We start from the raw sequence: 18,099 nt of genomic DNA on the forward strand, positions 1-18,099 counted from the left end.
CCTCCACTTAGGGCGGTCTTGGGCCAGGGACTCCCAGGGGTTAGTGGGGATGTCGCACTTTATCAGGGAGGCTTTGAGGGTGGCCTTGTAGCGCTTCCACTGCCCACTTCTGGCTCATTTGCCGTGAAGGAGCTCAGAGTAGAGCACTTGCTTTGAGAGTCTCGTGTCTTGCATGTGAACTATGTGGCCTGCCCAGCAGAGCTGATCGAGTGTGGTCAGTACTTCAATGCTGGGGATGTTAGCCTGGATGAGGATGCTCATGTTGGTGCACCTGTCCTCCCAGGGGATTTGTGAGATCTTGCAGAGACATCGTTGGTGCTATTTCTCCAGCAACTTGAGGCGTCTGCTGTACATGGTCCATGTCTCTGAGCCATACAGGAGGGCAGGAATTACTACAGCCCTGTAGACCATGAGCTTGGTGGCAGTTTTGATGGCCTGGTCTTCAAACGCTCTTTTCCTCAGGGGCCAAAGGGTACAATGGCGCACTGGAGACGATGTTGGATCTCGTCTTCAATGCCTGCTCTTGTTGATAGGAAGCTCCTGAGATATGGGAAGTTTCCACGGCGTCCAGGGCTGCGCCGTAGATCTTGATGACTGAGGGGTAGCGCTGTGTGGTGAGGACAGGCTGGCAGAGGACCTTTGACTTACTGATGTTTAGCGTAATGCCCATGCTTTTGTATGCCTCAGTAAATAAGTCGTCTATGCCCTGGAGTTCAGCCTCTGCATGTGCGCAGACGCAGGCATCGTCCGCGTACTGTAGCTCGACGACAGAGGTTGGGGTGGTCTTGGATCTGGCCTGGAGCCGGCGCAGGTTGAACAGGTTCCCACTGGTTCTGGAATTTAGTTCCACTCCAGCGGGGAGCTTGTTCACTGTGAGGTGAAGCATGGCGGCGAGAAAGGTTGAGAAGAGGGTTGGGGCAATGATGCTGCCCTGTGTGACCCTGGTCCTGACGTGGATTGGGTCTGTGATGGATCCGTTGGTAAGGATCACGGCCTGCATGTCGTCGTGGAGCAGGCAGAGGGTGGTGTGTGAGGATTCTTCATCGCAGTCAAGGCCACCTATGGGCCAAACACCCAAGGTCCCACCCCACTGCTGGCCAAGAACAGGGAAACACTCATCAAGGACACCGAGGCAGTCAGGGCCCGCTGGAAGGAGCACTTCGAAGATCTCCTCAATCGAGACTCTGCTTTTGACTCGAGTGCTCTCAACTCCATCCCGCAGCATGCTACTCGCCACCACCTCAGTGAGACCCCAACACTGCATGAGGTAGAAAAATACAAAAGACGGCTTAAAAACAACAATGCTACGGGTGCGGATAGAATCCCTGCTGAGGCATTGTATGGCGGAGAGGCACTGCTGGCGCGAATAGACTACCTCATCTCTCTCATCTGGAGGGAGGAGAGCATGCCGGGGGGATCTCAGAGATGCAGTAATCGTGACCATCTTTAAAATAGGGGACAAGTCCGACTTCGGCAACTACAGAGGGATCTCCCCGTTATCAACCACTGGGAAAGTCGGTGCTAGAATCCTCCTCAACCGTTCTCTTCCTGTGGCTGAGGAGCTCCTCCCCGGAGTTACACTGCGCATTTCGTTCCCTTCGGGGCACAACGGACATGATTTTTGCAGTGCGACAGCTACAGGAAAAATGCAGGGAACAGCCCTTATACATGGCCGCCTTCGACCTCACAAAGGCCTTTGACACTGTCAACCGCGAGGGTCTATGGAGTGTCCTCCTCCATTTCGGATGCCCCCAAAAGTTCACTGAATATATTTAAGAGGGAGATAGATAGATTTCTAGAAACAAAAGGCATCAAAGGGAAAAAGTAGGAATATGGTGTTGAGATAGAGGATCAGCCATGATCATATTGAATGGTGGTGCAGACTCGAAGGGCCAAATGGCCTACTACTGCCCCTATTTTCTATGTTTCTATGTTTCCCCAGGTTAGCAACTTATTTTTAGGTACACCTGGTGCTGCTCCTGGCATGCTCTTCTACACTTCATTGAACTAGGGGTATCCCCTGGCTTGATGGTAATGGTAGAGTGAGGGATATGCCGGGCCATGAGGTTACAGATTGTGGTGGAATACAATTCTGCTGCTGCTGATGGCCCACAGCGCCTCATGGATGCCCAGTTTTAAGCTGCTAATTCTGTTCTGAATCTATCCCATTTAGCACGGTGGTAGTGCCATACCACACGATGGATGGTGCTCAGTGTGAAGATGGGACTTCGTCTCCACAATAACTGTGCTACCAATGCCTTCATGGACAAATGCATCTGCGACAAGTAGATTGGTGAGGACAAGGTGGAAAGGATGCTGGATCAATTGTTAATTTTAAATCGGAGCTAGATAGCTTTTTGTTAACCATAGATATTAAGGAATATGGGCCAAAAGCGGGTATATAGAGTTAGATCGCAGATTAGCCATGATCTCATTGAATGGTGGAACAGGCTCGAGGGGCTGAATAGCCTGCTCCTGTTCATATGTTTCTATGAATCGAATTGGCTGTCGTTCTGTCATTTGTCCACATTCATCACATAAGGGCAAGTACATGTTTTGCCAAGAACCAATTGTACCAGAAGTTAGCATGTATTTTAGAACGGACGTAACTCTGGCGTATCTGCCTTACACCTCAAATCCCTTGCCCCCCTCCGCCCCCAAAAACAAACAAAATGGAAATTCAGGCCCAATTTCTTTATTTCACACATTGAAACAGTTCTGCATGCTCCTCCTTCTTCCCAATTGCTGAATACTTATACTTTCAGCAATTCAAACTCTGTCCTGGTCTTGAGCTACAATTTGTTTTTGAATTCCAGAAACCATTTTATGCCCTTTACATTGCACCTGCACATCCACCAAACAGAGGTCAGTAAACATTGCACTGAACCCTCCCCACCAGTTTACAAACCTGAACCAATGAGCTGAGGAGCATCAAACTATGCTAACAAAATCAAATGGGCCCAAGAACAGGTCCTCAAAATCTTATGCACATGGAACCAGGCCATTTTGATGTTTATCCTCTACATGAGTAGCAGTCCTAATCCCATGTGCCCTTTCCTTCCACCAGCAATCTAAATTAATTCTTAACTGTTGGCATAGTTATGCTTCAATCACTAACTCTGGTAGAGGCAGCCTCACAACCTTGCTCTCTGTACTAAATTGCTTGCATTTACTCATATACACGACCCCCCAATCACTGGAAACAGTCTGTTTGTCGACTCTGTCCCATCCCTTCATAATTTTACACACCTTAATTTCCTCGGTTCTAACAAAAATAGCCCCAATTTTTCAAGTCTTTCTTCATATTTCTATTTTCCCGTACCAGGCAGCAGCCTATTGAATCTCTATTACCTCAACATCCTTGCTATTGTGTGCAGTCCAAAATTTCACACAGTTCTCCAATTGTGATCTTAAGTTTTATATAGATTTGCCATTATGCCATGCCGTTTCTAATCTATCATCATCATCGGCAGTCCCTCGAAGCGAGGATGACTTGCCTCCACGCCAAAAAGTGATGAGTTCACAGGTGTTTCAATGAAGGACCTAATATTCCAGATCCTGAACTACATCGTGAAGGGTGGAAGATGCCTGTGGGTGGATTTTTTTTTAAACGTGTGGTGGCCGTTGCACACCAGCCACCACATGACTAGCTCTGCTGCACAGACCGAGCGCCCACACATATCGCAATGTGGGCTGGCCCGCACTACCCCTGGGCCCCTCGCCTCTTCTGGGCCCCAGACTCATGCTTCTCCTGGGCCCCGATCACTTCCCTCTATAGACTATTGCCACTCCTTCGCTTCTCCAGCTGTGCCTGCCCGCACTGCAATCAGTGACCTGGCTTCATAGCCGTCGCCCTCCTGCAGCAGCACGCGCTGCTCCCTGCAGTGGTATGCCGCCGCACGATGCTCCCTCCAATGGCTCCGGCTCGCTGATGGTCTTGCAGGCCGGGACCGAGCCAATTTCCGGGCCAGGCCACTGCACGCTGCTCCCTCCAATGGCCCCGGCCTATACCACTTGCCATAAAACCTAATATTGCATAAGCCTTTTTTTATGGCCTTATCCACTTTTTTTTAATGTCTTGTGTACCTGAAACTCCCAAATCCCTCTCCTCTCCACATCACCCAGCTTTTTGCCCAAAGTAAAGAAGACTTGCATTTATATATTTTATTATATAAAGTATAATTGTTACTTTTTTTTAAAAACCAAAATGCACCACCTCACATTTATTGACATTGAATTCCATCTGACACTATTTTGTAATTTTATCTTTAAAGATTCTAAAATTTCCCGTACCACAGATGTTAAACCAACTGACCTGTAATTACTTGGGTTAGTTTCTGCTAATTCTTCCCCCATTTCCCTCAGGATCCTTGGATGTGTTCTGTCAGGTCCTGGCAATTTGCTCTCCTCTAACTTAACTATCATCTCGAATACTTTCCTTTTCTTTATTCCCATAACACTTTTAACGAATTCAGAATTTACCTCCTCCTCAATATGCTGAAGAATATTTTTTTCTTTCTCTGGGAAATAATCTATGGCATCTGTTGCACAATTCTAACAGTCAACATGAATATGCACATTTCTATGGAATGCAGAACAGCAGTATCTTCTCAGGTTCGGTGCAACTGATCTATGCTGGCTATTAATCACCAATTACATTTTAGTCCCAATAAAGAACATAAAGGGGCAGGCATCATCAGTACTGTTTCTGTTCAGAGAAAGAAGGTCTGAGATTGCCAAATGGTTGCCCAGTCTGCAGGAAGTCAGAGTGCGCCCAGGTTCCCCAATAGCTCAGTGGAACCACTGGTGCAGGAAGCAGGACAGAAAGAGGGCAGTTTGATAGAAAATCGGCCAAAGGACATATTTTTGCTTCACTTGCTTGCAAGGCACTCAAAAATGCACACGCACTTCCTGCGCATCCTGAAATGGCAGTGGTAAATGGAGGAGGTAAAAAATTGGGCAGAGATTTGTTGTAATGGAACTCCACCCAATATTCCAATTGGAAAATCCAGGTTATAGCCTCAAGGCTCACAGATGAATAATTCCCATTTGACTGTGTAACCAACAGACCACAAGTCGGACATCAGAGGTTGGGGGGGGGGGGGGTGGGGGGGGGGGGGGAGGTGTGGAGTCAGACACTGGGGTGGGGGGGAATTTGGACATCGGGGGTTCGATCAAGGGGAGAGGGGTCCGACGATTGGATCACAGAGTGGTTTACAGGGTAAGCTTGGTGAGCCGAGAGATGGGGGTGGGAAAGCACTTCTGATCTTCCTGGCCCACAAGCAGTGCTGGAAAAACCTGTTCCATCCAGCCATTATTGCCTACCTTCAGCTGCCGGGATCCTGAGGTTGGAAAACCCGTCCCCAGAAGTTAAGTGAGAAACAGAGGTTAAATTTAAGGCAAAGAACCTCTAAAATATTTTAGGGATAGACCCGCCTTCCAAGAACAGCTGAGTGACCCATCCACCCCGCCCACTTCCCCAACTCGCCTCCGTTAAAAGCGGATGTTGGAGGTGGTTTAGGGTCAGGCTTCAGAATTTTTTTTTTGAACCACCCCGTCCACCCCACACCCTTCCTATCCTGGGTGGTTAAAATTACGCCCATGATGTCTGCCTAAACAAGCAATTAGAGCTTCAATTTAACATATTCAAAGAAGAGAACCTCTGGCAATTATAGAGCTGCACTATATAGGGTGGGGTTCAACCCACAACCTTGACTCGGAGGCAAGAGCGCTACCAACAGAGCCAAACAGACCAAGTTCTTACCCTGCAAAATGCTAATCTGCAATTAAATATCTCATTATTCATTAATTACAAGTCTAGCCAAGGTAAATGCCATAATTAAACAAAAATCACATTTGCAAGCGTCTGTCGGTAGCTGACAGACACCGAGATCAAAAATGACATTTCAGCTTATGAGAATTTAAAACAGTGACAGCTGCCCAGGGCTGCAGCAACCAGCTCACATTTGCCTATTTTCAGAGCAACAAATTTCTTGCAGTAACAGAGTGCTAGACATTTAATGCAGCACTCTAACTTCAGTGTTGAGCCACGCACTTGATTTTAATCACAGAAATGCATTGCCCTTTTTATCCTTTTTAAGAGTCATTTCATTTTATATTTCTTTCTTTGCTCTGGTCATTGCGTCTGTGATCTTTCCTCTCCTGTTCCTCGCTGTCCTCCACTCTTTTTCCTCCATGATTCTCACTATGTTCAAATCAGGACTTCACACATAACTTGAACTCATTCTTTTCCAGAATCGCAAAATCTCGATCCCTCCCTCCTAAAATCTGTCGGCTTTTATAACGCAAGCTTGGCAACACCGAATCACTAGGTCCCGATGTACTCATCTTCTCTCTTACACTTTGGGTGATGCCCTGCCATTCACATAAACTACCGAGAGTTTAAGCATACTGCCTGGGGGAGGGGAAGATAGAGTTTTAATTAAAATGTACTGTTCCTGAATGGCTACTGAAGTCAATAGTGTAGAGCACCACGTCAATGTGTAGCATTTTGAACGCAGGAACAATCGAATGACTGCATCCATTTCAACAAATGGGACATTCACTGGATTACTGCGATAAATTAATTTATCCAGGACAAGTTAAAATCTAATCTGTGGCCTTGATATCTGCCAGTTCATACAGAGAGGCCAACAAATATAATTTTGAAAGAAAGACTTGTATTTACATAGCACCTTTCACGACTACCGGACGTCTCAAAGCGCTTTACAACCAATGAAGTACTTTTGAGGTGTAGTCACTGTTGTAATGTTGGAAACGCGACAGCCAATTTGTGCACTGCAAGCTCCCACAAACAGCAATGTGATAATGACCAGATAATCTGTTTCAGTGATGTTGATTGAAGGATAAATATTGGCTGCAACACCAGGGATAACGCCCCTGCTCTTCTTCGAAATAGTGCCCTGGGATCTTTTACGTCCACCTGAGAGAGCAAACGGGGCCTCGGTTTAGCGTCTCATTGGAACGACGGCACCTCTGACAGTGCAGCACCCCTTCAGCACTGCACTGGAGTGTCAGCCTAGATTTATGAGCTCCAGTCTCTGGAGTTGGACTTCAACGCACAACCTTCTGACTCAGAGGCGATGGAGCTACCAACTGAGCCATGGCTGGCGGGTGAGCTCTCCCCTACAATTTTAATTGCGTACCCGTTATATTATACATTTTAGGGGTGAAATTGATCTTGGGCACAAAACAGGCAACAGCGAATCAGCAGCCTGCTTTACACCCCGCCTGATTTTCTTTCTCATTGAAGTCATGGCAGGCCGACGATTTGCTATTGTCCATTTTGTGCTCCTGTTCAAGAGGAATTTCACCACTTTGTGTCAATAACATGCTGTTATTTTCATCATAACCCTGAAAAATGTAGCGACCTCAGAGACTCGGTCTTATGATTCAGGACCAACAAGCCGCAGTTTTGGTTTCCTCATTTAAGGAGGGATATACTTGCAAAGGAGGCAGTTCAGAGAAGGTTCACTCTGTTGATCTGAGGTGAGGGGGTTGACTTCGGAGGAAAGGTTGAGTAGGTTGGGCCTCTACTCATTGGAGTTCAGAAGAATTAGAGGTTCGACAAGGTAGATGCAGAGAGGATGTTTCCACTCATGGGGAATCTAGAACTAGGGGGCATAGTTTCAGAATAAGGGGTCGCCCATTTAAAACCGAGATGAGGAGGAATTTCCTCTCTCAGAAGCTTGTAAATATGTGGAATTCTCTGCCCCAGAGAGCTGTGGAGGCTAGGTCATTGAATATATTTAAGGCAAAGATAAACAGATTTTTGAGCGATAAGGGAGTAAAGGGTTATGGGGAAATGGAGCTGAGTCCATGATCATATCAACTGTGATCTTATTGAATGGCGGAGTAGGCTCGAGGGGGCAAATGGCCAACTCCTGCTCCTACATAAGAACATAAGAATTAGGAACAGGAGTAGGCCATCTAGCCCCTCGAGCCTGCTCCGCCATTCAACAAGATCATGGCTGATCTGGCCGTGGACTCAGCTCCACTTACCCGCCCGCTCCCCGTAACCCTTAATTCCCTTATTGGTTAAAAATCTATCTATCTGTGGTTTGAATACATTCAATGAGCTCGCCTCAACTGCTTCCTTGGGCAGAGAATTCCACAGATTCACAACCCTCTGGGAGAAGAAATTCCTTCTCAACTCGGTTTTAAATTGGCTCCCCCGTATTTTGAGGTTGTGCCCCCTAGTTCTAGTCTCCACGACCAGTGGAAACAACCTCTCTGCCTCTTTCTTGTCTATCCCTTTCATTATTTTAAATGTTTCCATAAGATCACCCCTCATCCTTCTGAACTCCAACGAGTAAAGACCCAGTCTACTCAATCTATCATCATAAGGTAACCCCCTCATCTCCGGAATCAGCCTAGTGAATCGTCTCTGTACCCCCTCCAAAGCTACTATATCCTTCCTTAAGTGAGGTGACCAAAACTGCACGCAGTACTCCAGGTGCGGCCTCACCAATACCCTGTACAGTTGCAGCAGGACCTCCCTGCTTTTGTACTCCATCCCTCTCGCAATGAAGGCCAACATTCCATTCGCCTTCCTGATTACCTGCTGCACCTGCAAACTAACTTTTGGGGATTCATGCATAAAGACCCCCAGGTCCCTCTGCACCACAGCATGTTGTAATTTCTCCCCATTCAAATAATATTCCCTTTTACTGTTTTTTTTTCCAAGGTGGATGATCTCACATTTTCCGACATTGTATTCCATCTGCCAAACCTTAGCCCATTCGCTTAACCTATCTAAATCTCTTTGCAGCCTCTCTGTGTCCTCTACACAACCCACTTTCCCACTAATCTTTGTGTCATCTGCAAATTTTGTTACACTACTCTTCCAGGTTATCTATGTATATTGTAAACAGTTGTGGTCCCAGCACCGATCCCTGTGGCACACCACTAACCACTGATTTCCAACCCGAAAAGGACCCATTTATCCAGACTCTCTGCTTTCTGTTGGCCAGCCAATTCTCGATCCATGCTAATACATTTCCTCTGACTCCGCATACCTTTATCTTCTGCAGTAACCTTTTGTGTGGCACCTTATCGAATGCCTTTTGGAAATCTAAATACACCATATTCATCGGTACACCTCGATCCACCATGCTCGTTATATCCTCAAAGAATTCCAGTAAATTAGTTAAACATGATTTCCCCTTCATGAATCCATATTGCGTCTGCTTGATTGCACTATTCCTATCTAGAGGTCCCGCTATTTCTTCCTTAATGATAGCTGCAAGCATTTTCCCCACTACAGATGTTAAACTAACCGGCCTATAGTTACCTGCCTTTTGTCTGCCCCCTTTTTTAAACAGAGGCGTTACATTAGCTGCTTTCCAATCCGCTGGTACCTCCCCAGAGTCCAGAGAATTTTGGTAGATTATAACGAATGCATCTGCTATAACTTCCGCCATCTCTTTTAATACCCTGGGATGCATTTCATCAGGACCAGGGGACTTGTCTACCTTGAGATCCATTAGCTTGTCCAGCACTACCCCCCTAGTGATAGTGATTGTCTCAAGGTCCTCCCTTCCCACATTCCCGTGACCAGCAATTTTTGGCATGGTTTTTGTGTCTTCCACTGTGAAGACCGAAGTAAAATAATTGTTTAAGGTCTCAGCCATTTCCACATTTCCCATTATTAAATCCCCCTTCTCATCTTCTAAGGGACCAACATTTACTTTAGTTCTTATGTTCTTTATTCCAACACATGCACATGCTGGAAGTTTCCCATACTGCAATTCTGTTCGACCATCAGCTCATTTCAATTAAGCACTAAAGTGGCAGCATTAATAAAGGTTCACACATCTCCCAGTCTGTGCATCCATGAATCTCTTATTCACTACCCTCCCTCTCCCTAAAAGCATGCAAGCACCTGTCCGTAGGCACTACTATGCAGAGCTGTACTGTACCCATAAATCCAGTAAAGCATGGTTTAGCCCAACATCATTTTTGTAAATAAATTAGCTACATACCATAGCATACATATGATCAAGTGCGGTGTACACAAATTAAGGAAAGTCTTTTCATTGTGAAGAGGACTGTACTATAAATTCGAACATCTAATTGTTTTGAATCATTGAAAATGTTATGGAAATAATGGACTGTACCTTTTGGAGTGTGGTTTCAGTCATATCGAGAAGCTCAACAATGGGAGGGAGATACATCTCATGAGTATTTGCTAGCTTCTGTTTTGTGTCAAGGGACATCTCCTTCATAAACGCTGAGGGAGTCAGCTGAAAAAAAATTCAGAAATAGTTGTTATTTGAAAAAAACACAACAGTAATTATATCGAAGTATTACAGCTGTTACCCTGGAAGATCCAGCTTGTTTGTGACAAGTGAAGATCGATTGATGCTTGAGATTTGCCAAGTTTAACAAATCAATTTTAGGCCCAAGCCGGAAAGTAGACAACAGCTGGTTCTTCAAGGGCAGCAAGTCAGATTGTAAAGCATAGTGCCATCTCTCCGGCTAAGAAAAACAGCACAGAGTTGCAGACTCATGACAGCACAACATGGCAAGGTTATAACCTTGCATTACTAGATGCTGGCATCAGGTGCAAAAACTGGGAAAAAACATACATTTCTATTTCTCACCACTATTGCTTTTCATCTGGTGCAAGTAATGTTGATCAAAACATGCTGCTTTTGAATAAATAAACCCTGCTAACGTCAACACTCAATACTGCAATACAAGAACAAAGAATTTTTTGGAACAAGAACAGGAAAAGGTCACAAGGCCATGAGCTCCAACAGATCAAACCCTCTTATCCCTCAAATCACGTTTCTCACCAGAAGTGTATCTAATTGTCTTTCCACTGTCCACGTCAATGGTCCTTCCTAATAACTTATTCCTAATTTGTACCAAAACAGCCCTGCTAATTATTCATCCCTGAAAACAGAATTTTCAAAAATTACAGATGCAATCTTATGGTCGCAAAGCAGTTGAACACAGGCAAGGCATTTTTTTTTAAAATGTTGATGCATTAGATGAAAAATCAAACGGATGCAACCAGATACAATTGTAACGTGATGGGCAGCTCTTAAATACTGGCAATTCATGGGAACCTTCAAGAGATTACGCGACTGCTTTTCCATAGACTGACGCATATTCTAACAACGTTGTTTAATTCCACATTGGAACTTATGCTTACAAGGCACACAGTTCCACATGAAGACACTATCTTCATACCAGAGGCTCAAGAAGCAATGCATAAATCTCACTGCTGTTATTTTGGAGTGATACAGAATGATGAGGCATAGCTGCAACACCTCGTCATAAATATGAAGTTCTGATGCAAGTGTGGCTGAGGTCTCAGGATTGCTTGAGGCTGAAAGACATACTAAAGATGATAGGTTGGCCTGAAGATCGACAGGAATTTGTAAAATGTCAGAGTGATTTACAATTCCCATACACAACTACTTATTCAGTTTGCTATAGCACACTGTGCCAATCATGCAGCTTGCTACATAGCCAGGTCAAGCACATAACCTCTGGAATGTCCATAGTGATCTCAATAAACCAAGAACAGGTAATCTTCTGGACTTTCTCCTACAGTAGCCCTTCGCTAAATCCCACTGAAGCGGCAGCAGACAAAATTGACCACCCAGGTAATGTGGATAGAGATACTGTGAAAGGTGGTCCAGTTCGGCTGAACCAGGAGCAATTCAAGAAGACCTAGGCCAGAGTTTTCTTTACCTGGGCAGGCCAGGTCTGGGCGGGCGGTGGCCCTGTTTGTGCTTCCATCCCGCTGCAGAACTTGACTTTGCGCTAATGAGGCTTGTTAAGCCCACCCGGCACATTACCCGTCCCTATTAAATGGTGCAGGTCTGATGACATCATGTTTTCGGCCGGGATATTTAAAGGCTCATCTAGCAGTGTGCAGTCACTTCACTGGAGGTTCTGATTGCTCCAAACACTTCGAGACATGACTGCACAGAGGCAGAGGGCTGCATCCAGGTTCTCCGATGACTCCCTTCATATAAGTTTTTGGAGGGAGTCAGAGAACGCAGGGAGGTCCTCTTCCTTTTGAATGGGCAGAAGAGAGCTCCCTCGAAGACAAAAAATTCCTGGCTCCAAATTGCAGTGAAGGTGAACAGCAGGAATGTGTTCAAAAGGACCTGGGAGCAGTGCCGAAATGTTTCAATGTTCTCAGTAGATCAGGAAAGGCGAGTGCAAAGCCACACTCAACTTCATCCTGCTGTGCCTCTCATCACATCCCCATCACTCTGCCTTCCCAACCCTACTTCTGCACATCCTTACTCACACCAACATACCTTGCATGTCCACCCATCCCTCTCTCTCTCTCTCTCTCTCTATCTACCTACATTATCACATCCCCCATCTTACTAGCCACCCCTCACACTCACCCTCATCCTAATGCATTCATACCAATAGTAGGCCATGATAGAGTCTAACAGCAGAAAGCTCAGTCAGCACAGCTTCTGCCTGAGGAAAGTGATCAGCTGTGAGCTTTATAGTACATTTCATGCTGTCAACTAATCAGCTGGAGCAATGACCACTCAACTCCCACCTCAGGTTGACAGACATGGTTCTCGAGCTATGCGAATCCCGTGATCAGCCAGGGAAATTTGAAATGTAGGCCAAAAATGGCGCTTAACGGTCTGACAACAAGGTGATAATGATTTGAATTAGGTCGCTCACCTCTGCCAATCGGTCGGGTTGCTGCCACATCGGTAAACACGCCCGAGGGAAAGACACATAGGAGTGGAATAAAGGTAGATTTCTGACCTGTTTCAACTTATTTCAAATTTCCCACTCGACTCGCTTCAGATAACGTCTTCGCGGACCCCAGAAAATTCCAGCCCTAGTCTCCTATCATGGCCTATTATGAGCAACAGACACAACAGTGTTACTGCTACATTAGTACTAGCAACCCACTCAGCAGATGGAGAGAAGGATTTGAAAGTACAGGCCAATCACTTACTAAAATAAAACTTCTTGCCACTATCCAGACAACCTCAACAAACACAAGATGTGAGGGTTGTCCATGTACCACTCGCAGCTATACATTACATGCAAAGATTTATTAATTATTGACAACATGGAATCCATCGTGACACATGGTAACGCTCCTTCAGCCCCACAAACACACCCCAGCCTCAGAGGAGCAGTCCTCCCACACCAGTCTGCTGCTTTTACCATTTCCCAGTTGGAAAATTAAGGACAATTATCTGCTGTACGCCCGGTAGGAACTGGATTGAGACTGCCCAGACTCATTTCACATAGGACCTTTGCAGCCAGTGGACAGAGGACGCTTTCATCCCATCCGTCTGGGCTGGATTTGAACTCAGGATCTCAGGGATGGAAGACCAGTGTTTAAGCCACTGCACCCTCTTCACAGTTTCTTCTTTTCTCTTTGAATGGGGCCTACACCAATTCATGCCTCTGCATAATGCTCCGTTGCAGGACTATATCCCACACAATCGGCTTCCTTCCCTCTCCTGAATAATAATTTGGAAGCAGTCAGATGGATGAGAGATATACCGTGGTTTTCCCCAGGATTCAGTCCTAGGGCCAATGTTCCCTGTAAGCTGCGCTTTGTTCTGCGTGGCCCGTTTCTTTTAATGCGTGGTCCCTTTAAATTTCTGTGCCTGCGCGGTACAATGTAAAAGCCGATGAGCAGCCTGCACGGGACCTTTCCCATTATTGCATGGCCACACAGCTTAATTGACTAGGACCACTGCTGTTTTTGATTTACATTAATGACTTGGATATACAGGGCACAATTTTGAAATTTGCAGATGACACAAAATTTGGAAGTGTAATAGTCTTGACAAGGACGTAGACAGGCTGGTGGAATGAGCAGACACAGAGCAGATGAAATTCAACACAGGTTAGGTGTTAGGTGATACATCTTGGTAGGAAGAATGAGGAGAGACAATACAAGCTAAATGGTATCATTTTAAAGGGGGTTGAAGAACAGAGAGGCCTGGGGGGGTGCTTGTGCACAAATACAGGTCAACAAAGCAGTTAATAAAGCAGATGGGATCCTGGGCTTTATAAACAGAATCAGAGTACAAAAGCCAAGAAATTATGCTAATCCTATCTAAAACACTAGATCGACCCCAGTTGGAGCATTGTGTCCAATGCTGAGCACCACACTTTAGGAAGGACATGATGGCTTTGGCAAGGGTACAAAAGAGATTTGCTAGAATTGTTCCAGGCATGAAGGAATACAGTAACGTGGATAGATTGAAGAAGCTAGGGTTGTTCTCCTTAGAGCAGAGAAGATTAAGAGGAGATTTGATAGAGGTGTTAGGAAGGATTTAGATAGAATAAATAAAGAGAAACAGTTTCCAATGGTTGCAGGGTTGATAACCACAAGGCATAGATTTAAGGTGATTGGCAAGAATCAGAGGCAGCATGAGGAAAAGCTTTTTATCGCAACGAATGGTGAGGATTTGGAATGCACTGCCTGATCGGGTTGCAGCTTCAATAATATCCTTCAAAAGGGAATTGGTTAAATACTTGTAGGTAAAAAAATGGTGGGATATGAGAAAAGAGCAGGACTAACCAGATTGCTCTTCAAAAGTGCCAGCAGAGACTTGATGGGTCGAATGGCCTCCTTCTGTGCTGTACTACTCTATGAATCCATGATTCTATGAAACATAAAATGCAGCTGGGTACTATCATGCACCTTACCTGCACAGGGGATGCAGGGATGGGTGAGGAAGGAGACGCTCTCCTCAAAATGTTCTTTCTCAGCATCATGGTTAGATACAATACAAGGGAAAAGATATAATTTATCTTAAATGAGTACATTTTTTACAAAGGAGATGTTTAAAACATTGAAAAACATTTAAGTGTTTATGAACTGCCATTTGTCACAGTAATGAGCATTTAATAAAAATCTGACTGTGTCCATGAGACAGACGTGGTGCATCGGCAAGCAATGATCCGCTTAACGAGGAACGCCAGCTTCTTCTTTCATGAATTACCCTACCGCTGACAAGTTGCCAAAGCACGCCTGACTAATAAAACTCCTAATGAAAACAATCATCTATTCTATGTGTCTAGCCAGGTAAAGGACGTCTTGTTTGTCTCGGTCCATTCAGCTAAATGTACTGTTAGCCAAAATTACAGTTCAATAATAAGCTGCAAATAAAGATGACCTCTCCAATTTAAAATACGATCAGTGCAATGAGTCTTCATCTAATAATCAAGTACAATGGTTCCACAAGTTCAAAACTGTGGTGAAAACCGTCACAGTGTAATCACGAATGTTTCGTGCTTTGATTCCTGTTGCTCGAACAATAGCTTACTTAGAGAGCGTCTTCAATTAGATCCAGTGGCAGAGCACATTCATCCAACAGAAATCACATGATAGTTGAATGCAGATTTCTGCCCACATTTCCCCATGCTTCACTTATAATCAGGGATGCTCAAGAGGGCAGAATTTGAGGAGTGCAGACATCTCTGGGTGGGGGGGGGGGGGTGCGGGGGGGTTGTGGGGCTGGAGCAGATTACAGAGATAGGGACGGGTGAGGCTATGAAGGGAGGGGGGGGGTGCGGAGGGTTGTGGGGCTGGAGCAGATTACAGAGATAGGGACGGGTGAGGCTATGAAGGGATTTGTAAACAAGAATGAGAATTTTGAAATTGAGGTGTTGCTTAACCGGGAGCCAATGTAGGTCAGTGAGCACAGGGGTGATGGGTGAGCGGGTCGCGGTGCGAGTTAGAACTCAGGCTGCCAGGTTTTGGATGACCTCAAGCTTACGTAGGGTAGAATGTGGGGAGGCCAGCCAGGAATGCGTTGGAGTAGTCAAGTCTAGAGGTAACAAAGGCATGGATGAGGGTTTCAGCAGCGGATGAGCTGAGGCACAGGCGGAGTTGGGCAATGTTACGGAGGTGGAAATAGGCGGTTTTAGTAATGCCGTGGATATGTGGCCGGAAGCTCATCTCAGGGTCAAATATGACACCTACGTTGTGAACAGTCTGGTTCAGCCTCAGATGCGAGAGACAGAGAGAGAGAGAGAGACAGAGACAGAGACAGAGAGACAGAGAGACAGAGAGAGAGAGAGACAAAGAGAGACAGAGAGAGAGACAGAGATAAAGAGACAGAGACAGAGACAGAGAGAGAGAGAGAGAGATGGAGCCAGTGGCTAGGGAACGCAAACTGATTTTTTACCAGTAATATGGAGCGCTGACAGTGGTGACAGAGCTTCGGGAGACATGGCTCAGTCCTAACTGAGTACAAAGTAGGAAATTTCCCCTGACGTTTTTCTGCATAAATCTAAGTTAACCATTGCAGTGTCGAATGCCTTTGCAATTTTCAAAATCCAAATCCATTTTAAATTCAAAGTAGAACTGAAGAAAATCATGGCAGTATAATCCCACCAAACACCAATGCTCTCTCTTTTCAGTACGGTTCGTCATCCTGCACCACAAACTAGCCTTGTCCGTGGCATTGGGCAGGTGACCCACCAGCTATAGTGGGCCACCAGCACCTATCCCAAAGTAGCCATCTACTCTTCCCTGTACAAAGTGCAGAGGAGCTTTCAAGAAGAATGTTTGCGTGTTCTTCGAATACACTGAATAAATAGCAGCCTGGATTTAAAATCATTTTGGAGCCACAATAGGCATGAAGTCAGTTTGTGAAAGAGAGTCATGGAATCCTCCAGCACAGGAGGCCATTCAGCCCATCCTGCCTGTGCCGGCTCTCTGAAAGATCTACCAATTATTCCCACTGGCCCTGATCTTTCCCCATAGCCTTGCAAACCTTTTCCTTTTTAAGTATATATCCAATTCCTTTTTGAAAGATACTATTAATTCTGCTTCCACCACTCTTTCAGGCAGTGCATTCCTGATCACAACAACTCGCTGCGTAAAAGAAATGCTCCTCATCTCCCCTCTGGTTCTTTTGCCAATGACCTTAAATCTGTGTCCTCTGGTAGCCGATGCTCCTTATTTACTCTATCAAAACCCTTTGAGATTTTGAACACCTCGATTAAATCTCCCCTTAACCTTCTCTGCTCCAAGGAGAACAACCCCAGCTTTTCTAGTCTCCGGTAGCATTCTGCTAAATCTCCTCTGCACCCTCTCCAAGGCCTCGACATCCTTTCTAAAGTGTGGTGCCCAGAATTGGACACAATAGTCCAGCTGAGGTCTAACCAGTGAATTACAAAGGTTTACCATAACTTTCTTGCTGTTGTGCTCTATACCTCTATTACTAAAACCAAGGAGCATGTATGCTTTAAAAACAAATCCACAGCAATATCAACGTGTCCTGCCACCTTCAAAGATGTGTGTATTGAGAGTCCCAAGGTTTTTCCATTCCTGCACCCCCGCCTTTAAAATGTTGTCATTTCGTTTATATTGCTTCTCCTCATTTGAGCGTTTTTTTTTTAAATTTAGAAACGGTGGTTCAAAAGAATAAAAAAAAGAGAAGATAAAATAAATCAGGAATTAGCAATTGGATGATTGCATCGTGGCTTTTAAAAATCTACGCATTTCAAGAGGAAGGGAAGACCGAGGGAAGTAAGGTTTTGTTTAGTGAATTGTCCTGGAAAACAGCGAGTTGGAATAGTGTGCACCGAGATCGGATTTCAACATAGTGACAATGTGGGAAGGAGGAAATGTATGTAGGATGGATTATTTGGAGTTTAGAAGGAACAAGAGAGGAAAGTCAAGAGATCAAGGAATTGCGACTCGAAGAATACTTTCCAAATCCTTGACATTGTGATCTCAAATCCACATTCGAGCACCAGAACAACACAACATCATAAGAACATAAGAACATAAGAATTAGGAACAGGAGTAGGCCATCTAGCACCTCGAGCCTGGTCCGCCATTCAACAAGATCATGGCTGATCTGGCCGTGGACTCAGCTCCACATACCCCTTAATTCCCTTATTGGTTAAAAATTTATCTATCTGTGATTTGAATACATTCAATGAGCTAGCCTCAACTGCTTCCCTGGGCAGAGAATTCCACAGATTCACAACCCTCTGGGAGAAGAAATTCCTTCTCAACTCGGTTTTAAATTGGCTCCCCCGGATTTTGAGGCTGTGCCCCCTAGTTCTAGTCTCCCCGACTAGTGGAAACAACCT

The 18,099-nt window shown here is 45.2% G+C and overlaps 1 protein-coding gene across 1 annotated transcript in view; it reads right to left on the reverse strand.

Moving 5' to 3' along the window:
• The window catches only part of hydin (HYDIN axonemal central pair apparatus protein), a 1,725,340-nt gene that overhangs the window by 1,683,751 nt on the left and 23,490 nt on the right, over positions 1-18,099 (reverse strand). The window contains 1 exon segment of the mRNA XM_070897728.1: positions 10,140-10,265. Within this exon segment, the coding sequence (XP_070753829.1) occupies positions 10,140-10,265 (126 nt within the window).

The sequence above is a fragment of the Pristiophorus japonicus genome, chromosome 13 (assembly GCF_044704955.1).
Source record: "Pristiophorus japonicus isolate sPriJap1 chromosome 13, sPriJap1.hap1, whole genome shotgun sequence".
NCBI classification, from domain to species: Eukaryota; Metazoa; Chordata; class Chondrichthyes; family Pristiophoridae; genus Pristiophorus; species Pristiophorus japonicus.